The sequence below is a fragment of the Rana temporaria genome, chromosome 8 (assembly GCF_905171775.1).
Source record: "Rana temporaria chromosome 8, aRanTem1.1, whole genome shotgun sequence".
In the NCBI taxonomy this organism is placed as follows: domain Eukaryota; kingdom Metazoa; phylum Chordata; class Amphibia; order Anura; family Ranidae; genus Rana; species Rana temporaria.
Window position 1 is genome coordinate 182,940,882 of NC_053496.1, and position 18,634 is coordinate 182,959,515.

Genomic DNA, 18,634 nt, shown 5'->3' on the forward strand with positions numbered 1-18,634 from the left:
CAGCCTGCCATGATGAATATGTTCCATCATTGGTGTCAGAGAAAGGAAAATACTGAGGGAGCTGAGGGGCCCTTGAGGGGGACCTTTCATTACTTCAAGAATAAGGATGAGCTCCAGCGTGTTCGCATAGTACACGTGCAGAGCCCGCCAGGAAGTCTGCACGGCGCTAATCAAAGCCAGGGAGACATTTCCCGATGCTCGGCTGCAGAGAACGGGAAATGTCTCCCTGGCTTTGCTTAGCACAGCGCCGTGCAGACTTCCTGGCGGGCTCTGCACGTGTACTATGCGAACACGCTGGAGCTCATCCTTATTCAAGAAGACAAAAGAAGGATGGTATTTATCATTCCTTGTCTGCAGATCTAAAACTAACCAAAACCAGTTCAGACACAAAACAAACCCTACAGAGAAAAGGGATTTTCTGATCCGGAAGGTCAAGAGGGTCCTGGGACCTCGAAAATGTAGAAAACACTAAATAGGCCAAACTGTTCCCATGAGGAAAGTAGTTCTTAAATGTACAGCAACCCTCCTATTACCCCCTTCACCTCACATACACATCCCATTATTGTGTGACCAATACCATCCAAATAATTCTTACCTTAATTTCCAAAAGTTATCTGTCTACAAGGGGGTCTGGTAGAGCAAATGGCGACACGAATAAGGATGGAGGAGAATCAGAGTCACATGACCACATCGATAAGTATGGAGAAGGACCACAGTCACATGACTGAGAAGATACTAAACCTCACCCTAGAGATCATCTGTCTGCTGACCGGAGAGGTGAGGAGGATTCTGGGAGGTCACATGACATCACTCTTATCTCTATTAATAAAACACAGACCTGACCGGAGAGCTGAGGAGGATTCTGGGAGGTCACATGACATCACTCTTATCTCTATTAATAAAACACAGACCTGACCGGAGAGCTGAGGAGGATTCTGGGAGGTCACATGACATCACTCTTATCTCTATTAATAAAACACAGACCTGACCGGAGAGCTGAGGAGGATTCTGGGAGGTCACATGACATCACTCTTATCTCTATTAATAAAACACAGACCTGACCGGAGAGGTTAAGAGGATTCTGGGAGGTCACATGACATCACTCTTATCTCTATTAATAATACACAGACCTGACCGGAGAGGTGAGGAGGATTCTGGAAATGTTGTATGACATTACTGTTGGTGTTTCAATACAGAGCTTGCCTCCTGTGAAGTTTGGTGACCGTGTGACCATCACAGTCACTCCACCTCACTCACTGACTCCTGAGAGACACAACATGGAGAAGATTCTAGAAGTCACCAAGAAGATGATGGACCTGCTAATAAAAGAAATGAATGTGGCTGGGAATTCAGGAACCGTATCTACTAAGGAGGAGTGGGAGTCTTTAGAAGGACACAAGGATCTCTACAAGGACGTCATGATGGACAATCAGCCGCCCCTCACATCACCGGGTAAGGGGAGACTTTATTGTAAAGGAGAGAGCAGTACGGAGGGTCCACCTAGATCCCCCATCATCTGATAAACACATAGAAACAATGTATTCAGTCAGTGTGTGTGTTTCCTACAGATGGATCCAGTAATGGGAACCCACCAGAGAGATGTCCCTGTCCTCTGTATTCCGGGAATTCCACACAGGAAGGTCTCGCCATTCCCCAGGTAGATGACAAACACTCACTGGTAGTTATGATTTATACACAAACGTGTTCATTATAATGAATATCTTATTACATTTTAAGAGTGGAAACCTCGGAGATTATAATATTGTTGTTAAAGAAGAGTATAAAGAGGAGGATGAGGAGTATGGAGTGATGAAGAAGTTTTCAGAAGGACACAAGGATATCATGGAGCCACCTAATACCAGGAACCCACCAGAGAGATGTCCCCGTTCTCTGTATTCCCGGGAATCCACACAGGAAGGTCACACCATCCCCCACCATCATCAGGTAGGTGGAGTTGAGGGTCGGGAACATAAAGTGATTAAACACTTGTTGAAATCGTGAAGGAGGGGGATTTACTAAAACTGGAGCACATGGAATCTAATGAAGCTCTGTATAGTAACTGTGACGGGTTTCAGATACCCCTGCCGGGCACCTCCACCAGACCTGTGTCTCCTGTCCTCCAAACACGCCTGCAGACTCGCCATAACCAGCCCTTAACTCCTCAATCACGAGACAAGCCACACAGGTGTTGAGGGTTAAACATGCAGAGCATCAACTCTTTATGAAGTACCAAACACTTTTAAACACAGTTAGGGACACTCCCCTTAGCATTGTCAGGGGGTAGGGGACAAGGAAGAACCAATGGAAACTCAACACTTGTATATTCAAACAACTACAGTTGAAACGCATAAAGGGATTATGATAAGCAGGCAGCTCCTCCTTACACATCTCCTGCTGGGATGTGTCTCCAGACCTTTGTCTACGTTCCATGACCCGACACAATTGAACACAGCAACAAGGGGTGGGGGAGAAGGGGTGTAGCATTACATCACATTTTGTCCCCATGTACCGTAGCCCCACGCTTTGGGAATACCGCTAAAAATCAGCTAAAAGTACATTGTTTGTAGAATAAAAGTACAGTGGAACCTCGGTTTAAGAGTAACTTGGTTTTAGAGCGTTTTGATTTGCGAGCAACTTTTTTTTTCAATTCTGACTCGGTTTGTGAGTGTCAACTCGCAAGACGAGCAGAATTCAAGCTAAATAGGCCTGCAGTACCTAATTTGGCCTGAGGTACGGGGGCGCAGAGCCTTAAATAGGCCTGTAGTACCTAAATTTGGCCTGAGGTACGGGGGCGCAGGAAACGAGCCGAAGTGTCCTTGGGCCTTTTCGACGCTCTCTGGCCGCATTCGGTATTGCATCGCAGAGATCGCAGAGATGATCGAATACCACCAAAAGAAAGCTCTATTTGTGGGGGAAAAAGGACGCCAATTTTGTTTGGGAGCCACGTCACACGACCGCGCAATTGTCAGTTAAAGCGACGCAGTGCCGAATCGCAAAAAGGGGCCTGGTCCTTTAGCTGCATTTTGGTCCGGGTCTTAAGTGGTTAACATAAGGACACTTACCTGTCCTGGGCGCCTGCGATGTCGGCCCCCCCGAAGCCAACCTCTCCCTCAGCTCACGGGTGCTGCCAACGCAAAAAGGAAATCAGGAAGTGATGCTTTGCGGCTTCACTTCCTGGTTCCCTACTGCGCGAATCGTGATGCGCGATCCTGCTGGTCTCCGCTGACTTCTGGGACCTGTGCGTCTCCCAGAAGATTGTCGCAGTGCCGAATCGCAAAAACTGGCCAGGTACTTTAGCTGCCTAAAGGTCCGGGTCTTAAGTGGTTAAAAAACGCCAAATATCGGCCGACCTCTAATGGTATTTTCCCACATTCTCTTGGTTTAGGGTGAAGATCTGACAGATGTAAAAGTTGAAGTTAAAGCAGAAGAAGAAGAGACGTATGTGAGGGATGATCAGCAGTCTATGGAGAAGGCTGGAAAAACGGGGACACTTATAGAGGAGGACACTCCTACAGAGATTCCTCAGAGCTCTCAGACGGGGGAGAAGCCGTATTCCTGTCCTCAGTGCGGGAGATCTTTTTTACACAAGTCCTATCTTATCATACATGAAAGGTGTCACACGGGCGAGAAGCCTTATTCTTGTTCCGAGTGCGGGAAATGTTTTACAAAATCCTCAAATCTTGTTACACATCAAAGGTCTCACACGGGAGAAAGGCGGTATTCCTGCCTTGAGTGCGGGAAATGTTTTTTAGTTAAGTCGCATCTTTACAGACATCAGAGAGTGCACACGGGTGAGAAGCCGTATTCCTGCAATCAGTGCGAGAAAAGTTTTTCGGTGGAGTCGCACCTTTACACACATCAGAGGTCGCACACGGGTGAGAAGCCGTATTCCTGCCCTGAGTGCGGGAAAAGTTTTCCAAGAAAAACGCACCTGGTCATACATCACAGGTCCCACACGGGGGAAAAACCGTATTCCTGTTCTGAGTGCGGGAAATGTTTCATAGACAAGTCCTCTCTTAACAGACATCAGAGATCTCACACGGGGGAGAAACCGTATTCCTGTCCTGAGTGCGGGAAAGGTTTTACGCAGAAGTGCAATCTTTACTCGCATCGAAGATCTCACCTGGGGGAGAAGCCACTTTTCCCTGAGTGAGGGAGTTGTTCCTCACTGAAGTCCTGTCTTCCTGTACATCAGGGGGTCCCACACAACCCTTGAGGTGTATTAGTGTCTCGGGTGCGGGAAATGTCTTGCTGGACCTCACCGCCTCATGGTATTTTATATTAAAGAAGAAGTATAGGCAAAACATTTGTTTTATTTATATGTTATAGAACCCACAATTTGGGGTTTACTTTCACTTTCAATGAAAGGAGTAAACAGGGGAAAATAGAGAGGGGGGGGGGTCTCCATAATGGGGGCAAAGACAGCAATACAAATGGGCTGCTGTTCTAATCCATCTCCACTTTATCCAAAACTAAAAAACAAATGTTGCCTTTAGTTGTCCATTCGCTGACTTTTATTGGGAGGAATTGTGCACCATCATTGGGTCCGATTGTTGGCATCATTGGTAGAATGTGTGCCCCATTGTTGGGTCCCATAGTTGGTATCATTGGGAGGAATTGTGCCCCATAATTGGGTCCCATTGTTGGTATCATTGGTAGGAATTGTGCCCCATCGTTGGGTCCCATTGTTGGTATCACTGGGAGGAATTGTGTCCCATCGTTGGGTCCCATTGTTGGCATCATTGGGAGGAATTGTGCCCCATCGTTGGGTCCCATTGGTGGTATCATTGGGAGAAATTGTGCCCCATCATTGGGTCCCATCATTGGTATCATTAGTAGAATTTGTGCCCCGTCATTGGGTCCCATTATTGGTATCATTAGTAGGAATTGTGCCCCATCTTTCGGGTCCCATTGTTGGTATCATTGGGAGGAATTGTGCCCCATCTTTCGGGTCCCATTGTTGGTACCATTAGTAGGAATTGTGCCCCAACATTGGGTCCGATTGTTGGCATCATTGGGAGGAATTGTGCCCCATCGTTGGGTCCCATTGGTGGTATCATTGGGAGGAATTGTGCCCCATCGTTGGGTCCCATTGGTGGTATCATTGGTAGGAATTGTGCCCCATCATTGGGTCCTATTGTTGGTATCATTAGTAGGAATTGTGCCCCATCTTTGGGTCCCATTGTTGGTATCATTGGGAGGAATTGTGCCCCATCTTTGGGTCCCATTGTTGGTATCATTGGGAGGAATTGTGTCCCATCATTGGGTCCCATTGTTGGTATCATCAGTAGGAAGTGTGCCCCATCTTTGGGTCCCATTGTTGGTATCATTGGTAGAATGTGCGCCCCATCATTGGGTCCCATTGTTGGTATCATTGGTAGAATGTGCGCCCCATCATTGGGTCCCATTGTTGGTATCATTGGGAGGAATTGTGCCCCATCATTGGGTCCCATTGGTGGTATCATTGGTGGGAATTGTACCTCTTCATTGGGTCCCATTGTTGGTATTATTGGGAGGAATTGTGCCCCATCATTGGGTCCCATTGTTGGTATCATTGGGAGGAATTGGGTCCCATTGTTGGTATCATTGGTAGAATGTGCGCCCCATCGTTGGGTCCCATTGGTGGTATCATTGGTGGGAATTGTACCCCTTCATTGGGTCCTATTGTTGGTATCATTGGGAGGAATTGTGCCCCAGCATTGGGGGGAATTGTACCCCCTCATTGGGTCCCATTGTTGGTATCATTGGGGGAAATTGTACCCCATTATTGGGTCCCATTGTTGTTATCATTGGTAGAAATGATGGGGCACAATTCTTAGCAAAGATGCCAACAATGGGGCAAAGTTCCTCCCAATGAGGCCAACAATGGGGCCCAATGACACCAAAGGTGGGACACAATTCCTACCAATGATGTAAACAATGGGACCCAACGATGGGTCACTGACACCAATGATGGGGCATTATTTACTCCAACGTTTTCTACTCCCGTTGGCCACAGTCCGGCCCACTTAAAGTCTGAATGGCAGTAAACTGGCCCTTTGTATAGAAAGTTTGGAGACCCCCGGCTTTAAATCAATAGAAAAATTTTTTAGCACATCGCCCAGTTACATTCGTTTTTTCTCTCCCGTTCACACAGTAGGGATATACAAGCGCTTTCTTTGGGTGAATTGCAGTGCAAATCCTCGTTTTTGCGTTATTTTTGTACACGATTAGTTAAACCCCCGAAACATGTATTTTTCGAAAGCCGAGGCCCTGTAGAATAAAATAGTGGTAATTGTTAAGGTGTTTCAGCTTTCAATATTCGGGTTTATTTTCTGATTTTTCCCTCATTTTCTAGGCTGTGATTTTTTTTTTCTCTACAATACTTTGTTATAACAATGTATCACGTTGTATATTGTAAGTCATTTTCCTAACCAATCGGATTTTTACCTTTTACTATTTCCTGATTTTGTGACTGTAATCTTGTTAAAAATAAAGTTACAATAAAATTGTTTTTAAACAAACTTGTGTGTGTCAGTGCAATGATAAATGTCGGGTTCCAAACATTGCTCCATAGGTGGCGCTGTTTCCAACATTGCTCCATAGGTGGCGCTGTTTCCAACATTGCTCCATAGGTGGCGCTGTTTCCAACATTGCTCCATAGGTGGCGCTGTTTCCAACATTGCTCCATGGGTGGCGCTGTTCCCAACATTGCTCCATGGGTGGCGCTGTTCCCAACATTGCTCCATGGGTGGCGCTGTTTCCAACATTGCTCCATGGGTGGCGCTGTTCCCAACATTGCTCCATAGGTGGCGCTGTTCCCAACATTGCTCCATAGGTGGAGCTTTTTCCAACATTGCTCATGGGTGGCGCTGTTTCCAGCATTGCTCATGGGTGGCGCTGTTTCCAGCATTGCTCATGGGTGGCGCTGTTTCCAGCATTGCTCATGGGTGGCGCTGTTGCGAGCATTGCTCATGGGTGGCGCTGTTGCGAGCATTGATCATGGGTGGCGCTGTTGCGAGCATTGCTCATGGGTGGCGCTGTTGCGAGCATTGCCCATGGGTGGCGCTGTTGCGAGCATTGCCCATGGGTGGCGCTGTTGCGAGCATTGCCCATGGGTGGCGCTGTTGCGAGCATTGCCCATGGGTGGCGCTGTTGCGAGCATTGCTCATGGGTGGCGCTGTTGCGAGCATTGCTCATGGGTGGCGCTGTTCCCAGCATTGCCCATAGGGGGCGCTGTTCCAAGCATTGCCCATAGGTGGCGCTGTTCCAAACATTGCTCATAGGTGGCTAAGAAAGGCTGGAATAGACAGTAATATATTTCTATCCCCCTTGGTGGGAGTGGAGACGACCCATCTATAAGGATGGCTCCCAACTGTCCCTGATTCGGAGCAATGTCCCTCATTTTGGTCTGATCTATATAGATGTATACAAAATGCACTTTTTATCTATCAAAAAGTGTTTTCCAGCACTAAACCTTTCATCCAATTTCTAAATTTCTGCATTTGTAAATTCCAAAAGCCAATATAATGGAATAGTAGTGGTAAAATATAGCACTTGTGGGTTAAACCAAACTTGTTTTTTTTGTACAATTCTCCTTTAAGGGGGCGTGGCAAGGGGTGTGTCCAATGGCTGCATACTTTTGCTGATACCCTGTTTCCCCGAAAATAAGCCCCACCCCTAAAATAAGACCTAGCATGAGTTTCTGGAATGGCTGCAATATAAGCCCTACCCCGAAAATAAGCCCTAGTTAAAGTCCTTGTAAAATCGTGTAATCCGTTTTGTAAAAAGGATTATATATATATATATATATATATATACTATATAGTATAGTGTGTCTCCTTGTGTAATTTTATTGTGGAAAATACCTTATTTTCCACAATAAAATTACACAAGGAGACACATTACACTATATATAATCTTTTTACAAAACAAATTACAGAATTTTACAAGGTATTTAACTAAGGTTTATATTTGGGATTACAGAATTTCACAATGCTGACGGGGAGAAACTTTTTTGTACATACCGTAAATAAATGAGACATTCCCTGAAAATAAGCCCTAGTGTGTTTTTTGTAGCCAAAATTAATATAAGACCCGGTCTTATTTTTGGGGAAACACGGGTAGGTGTCCCTCATTCCTATTATCACAAAAAGTTGGGAGGTATGTATAAGGATATACACACAGCACAAGGCCGTGTTGACACTACGAGACGTTTCTCTGGGCTGCAGTTCCTCTGAGCTCCAAAAGGTGGGGATCTCACTTTTACCCAGACAGGAAGTCTCTATGGCAGACAGGAAGTGATGTCAGGTATAAATAAGACGTTCCGGGTGAGAGGTGAGTCGGGAGGAAGTAGAGAGGAGAGATCACTGGAGGTATTAAGATCTTATTTTGTATTTACACCCAGTAACCACCGTCATGTCCGTCCTCTTCCTCCATAGTCACTGTGACGTCTTTTATCTCCAGCAGATGATGATACACACATATATAGTGTGGAGACCTAGATTAACCCCTTCAGGGGCAGAACAACTTAGGGGCCAAAACATTTTCATTCATTTTGGAGATGTGTCACCTTTCCCGCCAATGACCTTCTAATCTCATCAGCCTATACCAGTGGTCTCCAAACTGTGGCCCTTTGCTTGCCTCTATCCGGCCCTTGGGGCACTATTCCATTCACAACTAACACTAATGATGGGGCACTATTCCACACACTGACACCAAGGATGGGGTGCTATTCCTCCCACTGATATCGACCATAGAGCACTAGTCCTTCGACTAAAACCAAAGATGGGGCGTGGTTTACTTCCTTTGATGCTTGGGCATTTTCTACTGGCCACAGTCCGGCCCCCCCTAAAGTTTGAAGGACAATAAACTGACCCTTTGTGTAGAAAGCTTGGAGACCCCTGGTCTATACTAACGGATTAAAGGACCCTTATTAGGGGGCGGAGGATGGGATTTTATTTATGTGGGGATTTAAATATGTGTGTCTTTTTATTTATTTTTTTCAAATAAGAAAGAGGGAAAACACGTCATTTGTGGTAAGGCCCCTTTCACTCAGAAGTGAATCCGCTTTACTCAGCCGGGGATATTCCCAATGGGGTAGATTCAGGTAGCAATTGCGTCTGCGTAACCACAGTTACGCAGCGCAATTGCTTACTTGCGCCAGCGTTTCGAATGCTCCTGATTCAGGAACCTCGTTACGCCAACTGCAGCCTAAGATATGACTAGCATAAGGCTCTTACGCCAGTCATATCGTAGGCTGCATTCTTACGATGGCCGCTAGGGGGCGTTCCCGTAGTGGTCAGCGTATAGTATGCAAATTGCATACTAACGCCGATTCACTACCCTACGCGAGCCCTGCGTACGCAGTTTACGTCGTTTCCGTTCGTCGGGTTTCGCGTAAGGCTGCTCCTGCTATTAGCAGGGGCAGCCAATGCTACGTATACCCGTCGTTCCCGCGTCGCAAAGTTTAAATTTTACGTCGTTTGCGTAAGTGAATCGTGAATGGCGCTGGACGCCATTTACGTTCACTTTGAAGCAAATGACGTCCTTGCGACGTCATTTGCCGCAATGCACGTCGGGAAAGTTTCCCGACGGAGCATGCGCACTACGTTCGGCGCGGGAACGCGCCTAATTTAAATGATCCACGCCCCCTACGGGATCATTTAAATTATGCGCCCTTACGCCGGGCATTTTTAAGGAGCGCCCACGCAAATTACGTGGCTACTGCTTCGTGAATGAAGCGTAGCGCAGATAATTTGCGGGGGCGCAGGGCAAAAACGGGACGCTGCGTCTCCGTAAGAAGTGCGCAGCGGTACCTGAATCTGGCCCAATGTTTCCTAGCTGAGCAGAGCGGGTGGATTTACAGGTCCATGTCCTCTCAGTTTATGCAGAGCAGACACAGCCCGCTCTTCTTTATGGGCAGTCAGGTGTAAACAGACCAGCTGTACATTTACACCCGACTGCCCTCTGATCCAATCCGCCTTGTCAGAGAAAACTATGACATCACATTGACCTCACAGCTCCTCCTTCCAATGTTCCTCCAACCAGTCAGAGAATTCTATGACATCACGCTGACCTCACAGCTCCTCCTCCCAATGTCCCTCCATCCAGAGTCAGAGGATTCTATGACATCACACTGACCTCACAGCTCCTCCTCCCAATGTCCCTCCATTCAGAGTCAGAGGATTGTATGTCCTCACAGCTACCCCCATCTGACTCTTCTCTTTTTTCAGATGCTCTGCGGATGTGGTCAAACCCCTGTCATCCATACAAGCAAAGCAGGACTGCCGATCTTGCATTTTGTATAATGACGTCAGAATGTCTTTAACTTACATAGTGGGGGAGGGGGGCTGTGTGGGTAAATAATGGGGCTTATGGTCTCTGGATGGTGACTGTATCATTGTGTGTGTCAGGTTCCTATAAGGTGTCAGGATGTCACTGTCTATTTCTCCATGGAGGAGTGGGAGTATTTAGAAGGACACAAGGATCTCTACAAGGACGTCATGATGGAGAATCAGCTGCCCCTCACATCACCGGGTAAGAGGAGACTTTATTGTAAAGGAGAGAGCAGTACGGAGGCTCCACCTAGATCCCCCATCATCTGATAAACACATAGAAACAATGTATTCAGTCAGTGTGTGTGTTTCCTACAGATGGATCCAGTAATGGGAACCCACCAGAGAGATGTCCCTGTCCTCTGTATTCCCGGGATTCCACACAGGAAGGTCACACCATCCCCCACCATCATCAGGTAGATGAGGAACAATCACTGATAGTATCATTAGGATCTGTACATTATCTGCATTGTTACCATTGATGTCATTTTTATTCTATATTCAGAGTGGAGACCTGAGAGATCCTAAAGTTGAGGTGAAAGAAGAGATAAAAGAGGATGATGAGGATGGGGTGATGGAGGAAGAACACAAAGATCTGTACCAGGACACCATGGTGGAGTCATCCAACTACAGGAACCCACCAGAGAGATGTCCCCGTCCTCTGTATTCCCGGGATTCCACACAGGAAGGTCACACCATCCCTCACCATCATCAGGTTGGTTTGACGGAGCATCTAGAACATGTATTTTTGTAGACGATGTGTTGATTTTTTTTTTCATGTGATGTCACAATATTAAAGCAGATGATATTATCTCACATTTTCCTTTAGGGTGAAGATCTGATAGATATAAAAGTTGAGGTGAAATCAGAAGAAGAGACGTATGTGAGGGATGATCAGCAGTCTATGGAGGAGGATGGAATAACGGGGACATTTATAGAGGAGGACACTCCTACAGAGATCAGCACAGGTGGGTCATTAACACTAAATCCATTCCTCCACCTATACTGCTCACTGATTGGTCCAGAGTAGGGCGGGGACTGGGTGATATCAGCCTGTAATCCCCTGGTCACTTTTCTGAGCTGTGTTCCCCGTCCTGTATTCCTGTATTTCTCTTGGATAATCTTTGTATTTCTATTTTAGTAGATGGACGGGAGATGAGGAAAACCTCAGAGGATTGTCTCACTTTGTCTCCAGACTGTAAAGTAGAAGATGAGGACATCACACAGTATAGTCCAGGAGAAAACCCGACTACCTCAAATGTCCATCCGGCACCACACAGTGTAGATGGACCATCGTATTCCTCTTATCCTGAGGAACCTCAGACTGTGCGGGACGGTGCCGGACCATCGTATTCCTCTTATGCCGAGGAGCCTCAGACTGTGCAGGACGATGCCGGACCATCGTATTCCTCTTATCCTGAGGAACCTCAGACTGTGCGGGACGGTGCCGGACCATCGTATTCCTCTTATCCTGAGGAACCTCAGACTGTGCGGGACGGTGCCGGACCATCGTATTCCTCTTATCCTGAGGAACCTCAGACTGTGCGGGACGGTGCCGGACCATCGTATTCCTCTTATCCTGAGGAACCTCAGACTGTGCGGGACGGTGCCGGAACATCGTATTCCTCTTATCCTGAGGAACCTCAGACTGTGCGGGATGGTGCCGGACCATCGTATTCCTCTTATCCTGAGGAACCTCAGACGGTGCGGGAAGGTGCCGGACCATCGTATTCCTCTTATCCCGAGGAACCTCAGACTGTGCGGGACGGTGCCAGACCATCGTATTCCTCTTATCCTGAGGAACCTCAGACTGTGAGGGATGGTGCCGGACCATTGTATTCCTCTTATCCTGAGGAACCTCAGACTGTGCGGGATGGTGCCGTCCTTCTAACGGATAAGAGGTTTTCCTGTCCAGAGTGCGGAAAGTGTTTCTATTCTAAATCTAAACTTAATGTGCATAAAAAAGGATCTCACACAAGTGAGAAGCCACATTCGTGCCCTGAGTGCGGGAAATGTTTTTTAAGGAAGTCCCATCTTTCCATACATCAAAGATCTCACACGGGTGAAAAGCCGTATTCCTGTCCTGAGTGCGAAAAATGTTTTTCAAGGAAGTCCCATCTTGACAGACATCAGAGATTGCATACAGAGGAGAAGCCGTATTCCTGTCCTGAGTGCGAGAAATGTTTTGTACAAAAATCTGATCTTTTCACACATCAGAGATCACACACAGGTGAAAAGCCGTATACCTGTCCTGAGTGCGGGAAATGTTTTTTAAGGAAGTCCCATCTTTCCATACATCAAAGATCTCACACGGGAGAGAAACCATATTCCTGTCCTGTGTGCGAGAAATGTTTTTCACAGAACTCCAACCTCATCATACACCAGAGATCTCACACTGGCGAGAAGCCTTATTCTTGTTCCGAGTGCGAGAAATGTTTTGTAAAAGCATCAAATCTTGTTACACATCAACGATCTCACACGGGAGAAAGACGGTATTCCTGTCCTGAGTGTGGGAAATGTTTTTTAGTGAGGTCACATCTTTACAGACATCAGAGATTGCACACAGGTGAGATGCCCTATTCCTGTCCTGAGTGCGGGAAATGTTTTTCAGTGGAGTCGCATCTTTACTCACATCAGAGATCGCACACGGGTGAGAAGCCGTTTTCCTGTCCTGAGTGCGGGAAATGTTTTTCATTGAAGTCCAATCTTTATAGGCATCAGAGATCTCACACGGGAGAGAGGCCGTATTCCTGTCCGGAGTGCGGGAAATGTTTTCTAGAAAAAGCAGAACTCGTCACGCATCAAAGGTCTCACACGGGGGAGAAGCCTTTTTCCTGTCCTGAGTGTAGAAAATGTTTTGCAGGGAAGTCCAATCTTTACAAACATCAAAAGTCTCACTTGGGGAAGAAGTTACCTTCCTGTCCTGAGTGAGGGAAATGTTCCTCACTGAAGTCCTGTCTTCCTGTACATCAGGGGTCCCACACAACCCTCGAGGTGTATTAGTGAGTGCGGGAAATGTCTTGTATATGAATGTTGCTGGACATGTGGGGAAGAAGCACACCCTGATATACACCTCAGATATACTCCATGGCTGATCTTCATCATGTAAGAAACAGTTGATAAGGAGATCAGAGATCACCAAAGACATGGATGAAGTGTTGTACCGTGTTGGCCAATGATAGCAGGAGAAAAATAAAAATGGAGTCATTCCCTCTCATTGGCTGAGGACATTTTGTGGTATGGAGACTTAGAGGTCTATTATTCTTTGCAAGAGGTCTGTTTTCTCAAGTCTTCTTCCAGGACGAAACACGTTAACCCCACCACTTAAAAGGCAGTCCTCCTAGGCTTTTTAAAATAAAAATGAAGTCATTACCTCTCATTGGCTGAGGACATTTTGTGGTGTAAGTCTTCACAAACACTAAGGCCCCATACACACGAGAGGATTTATCCGCAGATACGGTCCAGCGGACCGTTTCCACGGATAAATCCTCTCAAAGAAATCCGCTGATTTCGATGGGATGGAGTGTACACACCATCCCATTAAAATCCGCGCGGAAATCCTCTGCCGATGACGTGTCGCGCCGTCGCCGCGATTATGACGCGGCGACGGGCGCGACGCTGTCATATAAGGAATTCCACGCATGCGTCAAATCATTACGACGCGTGCGGGGAATCCCTTTGGACGGATGGATCCGGTAAGTCTGTACAGACGAGCGGATCCATCCGTTGGAATGGATTCCAGCAGATGGATTCGTTGTGCAGCACAACAAATATTCGATCTGCTGGAATCCATCCCAGAGGAGATTTCTCCGCGGAAAGAGATCCGCTGGCGTGTACACACCATAGAATCTATCCGCAGAAACCCATTTGCTGGGATTTATCTGCGGATGGATTCTATCGTGTGTATGGGGCCTTAGATGTATATATTCATTAAACATATATGACACACATTTGTCCAAGTGTGTCAAATTCTGCCCGTATTTTATTTTCTACAGTGATTTCCTATGATCATTGGCTCCATCTAGTGGCCACAAGGCTGGGTTGCATTATCTTTAAATGATAGAGGTATTTCAGAAAAAAATAAACAGTAGATGGAGCTGAGGATCATAGAAAATGACCATGTTACTTACAGCCAGAGTTTGTCACGGCGGGATCAATGCTTGTCGCCCTAGCTCAACTGAGGCCACAGTAACCAAAACTGCAATGTTTATCCTCCTGATGCGTCACAGGAAGTACCCTCATGGCTAACAGAGAATAGACTGGAAAAACATAACATTAATAGAACCGGGACCAGATGGCTTGCACCCGAGGGTCCTTAAGGAACTCAGTCTAGTAATTGCCAGACCATTGTTCCTAATTTTTACTGACAGTCTACTGCCTGGAATGGTACCAGCTGATTGGAGAAAAGCTGATGTAGCTCCAATATTTTAAATAGAGCCAAGATACATCCCTGGAAATTACAGACCAGTTAGCCTAACATCAATAGTATGTAAGCTCTTGGAGGGGATGATAAGGGACTACCCTGTTTCCCCCGAAAATAAGACAGTGTCTTATATTAATTTTTTTATTTTCAGGGGATGTCTTATTTTTCCATGAAGAAGAATACGGTACACATTCATTGTTGAACAAATGTCATTTTAAGTGATCCCCCTCCCCCCACCCCTGTGCCAGTGGACACCTTCACCAGACATTCCCCCCACCCCTTTAACAGACATTTTCCCCCTACCTCAGTCACCCCTGTGTGTCCACACAATGTGCCTGATTCCTGCTCCGCGCTACTCACTGTCTAATTGTGAGTCGGCCAGACTCCGTCAGGGCAGAGCGAGCAGCAGGCGGCGGGGCGAGCAGGCTCTCTGATGAAAAGAGACAACGCACTTTCTGTCTGCGCTGTGGCCAATATTGAGCTGCGCGGCGGCGCCTGCCGCTACGGTCCAGGTCACAGAGTTACGGTAGCTTCGGGGGCCTCATTATCAGGATGCCTTATGTTCGGGGGAGGCCCTATTATCGGGGAGGTCTTAATTTCAGCGAGAGGCAAAACTGTAAGTAGGTCTTATTTTCGGGGGATGTCTTACTTTCGGGGAAACACGGTATATACAAGATTTTAGTAATGAGAACGGTATCATTGGCAGTAATCAGCATGGATTCATGAAGAAGCGTTCTTGCCGAAACCAATCTATTATCCTTCTATGAGGAGGTGAGTTGCCATCTAGAGATAAAGGAAGGCCCGTAGACGTGGTGTATCTGGATTTTTCAAAGGCATTTCACACAGTTACCCACAAACGTTCACTATACAAAGTAAGGTCCGTTGGCATGGACCATAGGGTGAGTACATGGAGTGAAAACTGGTTACAAAGGCGAGTTCAGAGGGTGTTGATAAGTACTCGGAATGGTCAGGGCTGGGTAGTGGGACCCCCTAGGATTCTGTCCTGGGACCAATCCTATTTACCGTATTTATCGGCGTATACCGCGCACTATTTTGCCCTGAAAATCAGGGCAAAATCGTGGGTGCGCGATATACGCCGATACCCGCTTTCCCGGCACGAGTTTGAATACTGCGCCGGCATATACCGAGCGCAGTACACTCGTGAATCTTCGGGCAGTCTCGGCATCTCTTGCACTGACGTCCTGTACGTACAGGACGTCAGCGCGACAGTTGCCGAGCCTGCCCGAAGATTCACGAGTGTACTGCGCTCGGTATATGCCGGCGCAGTATTCATACTCGTGGCGGGAAGGACGTGAGGACGCCGAAGAGGACACCGGACCCGCCAAAGAGGACACCGGACCCGCCGAAGAGGACACCGGACCCGCCGCAGAAGGACGCCGGACCCGCCGAAGAGGACACCCGAAGCCGCAGAAGGACGCCGGACCCGACGAGGCCGCCGATGGACGCCGCGCAAGACACCAAAACTGTAAGTACAAAAAAACTAAAAAACTTTTTTTCCACAGGATTGGGGGCTACTTTAGGGGTGCGCGGTATACGCGGGAGCGCGTTATACCGCGATAAATACGGTAATTTGTTCATAAACAACCTGGAGGATGGAGTAAACATCTCAATCTCTGTATTTACGAACGATACTAAGCTAAGCAGGGCAATAACTTCTCCGCAGGATGTGGAAACCTTGCAAGAAGATCTGAACAAATTAATGGGGTGGAAAACTACATGGAAAATGAGGTATAATGTAGAAAATGTTTAAATAATGCATTAGGGTGGCAAAAATATGAATGCAATCTATACACTTGGGGGAGAACCTCCTGGGGGAATCTAGGATGGAAAAGGGACCTGGGGGTCCTAGTAGATGACAGGCTCAGCAATGGCATGCAATGAAAAGCTGCTGCAAGCTAAGCAAAAAGAATATTGGCATTAAAAATAGGATTAACTCCAGAGATAAAACGATAATTCTCCCGCTCTACAAGACTCTGGTCCGGCCGCACCTGGAGTATGCCGTCCAGTTTTGGGCACCAGTCCTCAGGAAGGATGTGCTGGAACTGGAGAGAGCCCAGAGACGGGCAACAAAGCTAATAAAGGGACTGGAGGACCTTCGTTATAAGGAAAGGTTGCGAGCGCTGAACTTATTCTCTCTGGAGAAGAGACGCTTGAGAGGGGATATGATTCCAATGTACAAATACCGTACTGGTGACCCCATGTGGCCATTCACTAAAATTAGAAGAGAAGCAGTTCAACCTTTAACTGCATTGAGGGTTCTTTACTGTAAGAGCAGTAAGGATGTGGAATTCCCTTCCACAGGTGGTGGTTTCAGCAGGGAGCTAATCACCAGGCAGGAGGTCTGGCAGTGTAAAGCTGTGCCCAATCAGGGCTTAGAATGCACTGTTCAGCGTGCAGTGCATTGTGGGGCTTCGCGGATGAAAATCCTACTGAGCGACCCACAAATTCAGGTGTTTGCCGTACAGGCGATATTCGGACCGAACATTTGCCCGTGCCGAACCCTTCATCTATCTTTATACACACACTCACCGGCCACATTATTAGGTCCACCTTGCTGGTACCGGGTTGGACCCCATTTTGCCTTCATTCTTCGTGGCATAGATACAACAAGGTGGAAACGTTCCTCAGAGATTTTGCTCCATCGTGACATGATGGCATCACACAGTTTCTGCACATTCATGATACAAATTTCCCATTCCACCAGATTCCAAAGGTGCTCTATTGGATGAGATTTGGTGAGTTTGGAGACCATTGGAGGACAGTGACCTCATTGTCCAGTGGTGAGATGATTGGAGCTTTGTGACATGGCGACATTATCCTGCTAGAAAAAGCCATCAGAAGATGGGGACACTAGTCATAAAGGGATGGACATGGTCAGCAACAGTACTCGGGTAGGCCGTGGCATTTAAACCATGCTCGATTGATACTAAGGGGCCCAAAGTGTGCCAAGAAAATATCCCCCACACCATTACACCACCACCACCAGCCTGAACCGGTGATACAAGGCAGGATGGATCCATGCGCCAAATTCTGACCCCACCATCTGAATGTCGCAGCTGAAATCAACGCTTTTCCAATCTTATATTATCCAATTTTGGTGACCCTGTGTGAATTGTAGCCTCAGTTTCCTGTTCTTAGCTGGCAGAAGTGGTCCCTGGTGTGGTCTTCTGCTGCTGTAGCCCATCTGCTTCAAGGTTTGATCTGTTGTGCTTTTAGAGATGGTATTCTGCATACCTTGGGTGTAATGAGTGGTTATTTGAGTTTACTGTTGCCTTTCTATCATCTGGAACCATTGCCCAATCTGCCCGTTCTCCTCTGATCTCTGACACCAACGAGGCATTTTCCTCCACACAACTGCCACTCACTGGATATTTTCTCTTTTCCCCACCATTCTCTGTAAACCCGAGAGATGACTGTGTGTGAAAATCCCAGAAATACTCAGACCAGCCCATCTGGCACCAACAACCATGCCATATTCAAAGTCGCTTAAACTCCCTTTCTTCCCCATTCTGATGCTCGGCTTGAACTTCAGCAAGTCGTCTTCACCATGTCTAGATGTTTAAATGCATTGATTTGTCGCCGTGTGATTGGCTGTTTAGCGGTTTGTGCTACCAAGCAATTGAACAGGTTTACCTAATAAAGTGTCCGGTGAGTGTAGAGTCCTGATATGACTATAAGGTTTCATGCACACAAAGAAGGTTATTTCCATTCTCCATTAACAGTGTAGAGCTATTGTTCTCCTTCGAACCCCCCGACCACTATTGTTCTCCTTCGAACCCCCCGACCACTATTGTTCTCCTTCGAACCCCCCAGACCACTATTGTTCTCCTTCGAACCCCCCAACCACTATTGTTCTCCTTCGAACCCCCCAGAC

The 18,634-nt window shown here is 47.0% G+C and overlaps 1 protein-coding gene across 1 annotated transcript; it reads left to right on the top strand.

The window, feature by feature from the left end:
• Positions 1 to 1,910: 1,910 nt before the first annotated feature.
• LOC120910586 (zinc finger protein 84-like) lies at positions 1,911 to 13,299 on the top strand. The gene is made up of 4 exons (XM_040322345.1): positions 1,911 to 1,944; positions 3,386 to 4,149; positions 10,215 to 10,293; positions 12,159 to 13,299. Exons 2-4 carry the CDS (start codon positions 3,464 to 3,466, stop codon positions 13,245 to 13,247), a joined length of 1,854 nt encoding a protein of 617 aa, XP_040178279.1. The 5' UTR covers positions 1,911 to 1,944; positions 3,386 to 3,463; the 3' UTR covers positions 13,248 to 13,299.
• The last annotated feature ends 5,335 nt before the right edge of the window (positions 13,300 to 18,634 follow it).

Bases quoted from the DNA above. Each gene is read 5' to 3' on its own strand.
- LOC120910586 (XM_040322345.1), top strand. From the start codon at position 3,464: ATGGAGAAGGCTGGAAAAACGGGGACACTTATAGAGGAGGACACTCCT. The intron at 4,150-10,214 runs GTGAGGGAGTTG...CTCTTTTTTCAG, and splicing joins GAGAAGCCACTTTTCCCTGA to ATGCTCTGCGGATGTGGTCA. The intron at 10,294-12,158 runs GTCAGAATGTCT...CCATTGTATTCC, and splicing joins CTTGCATTTTGTATAATGAC to TCTTATCCTGAGGAACCTCA.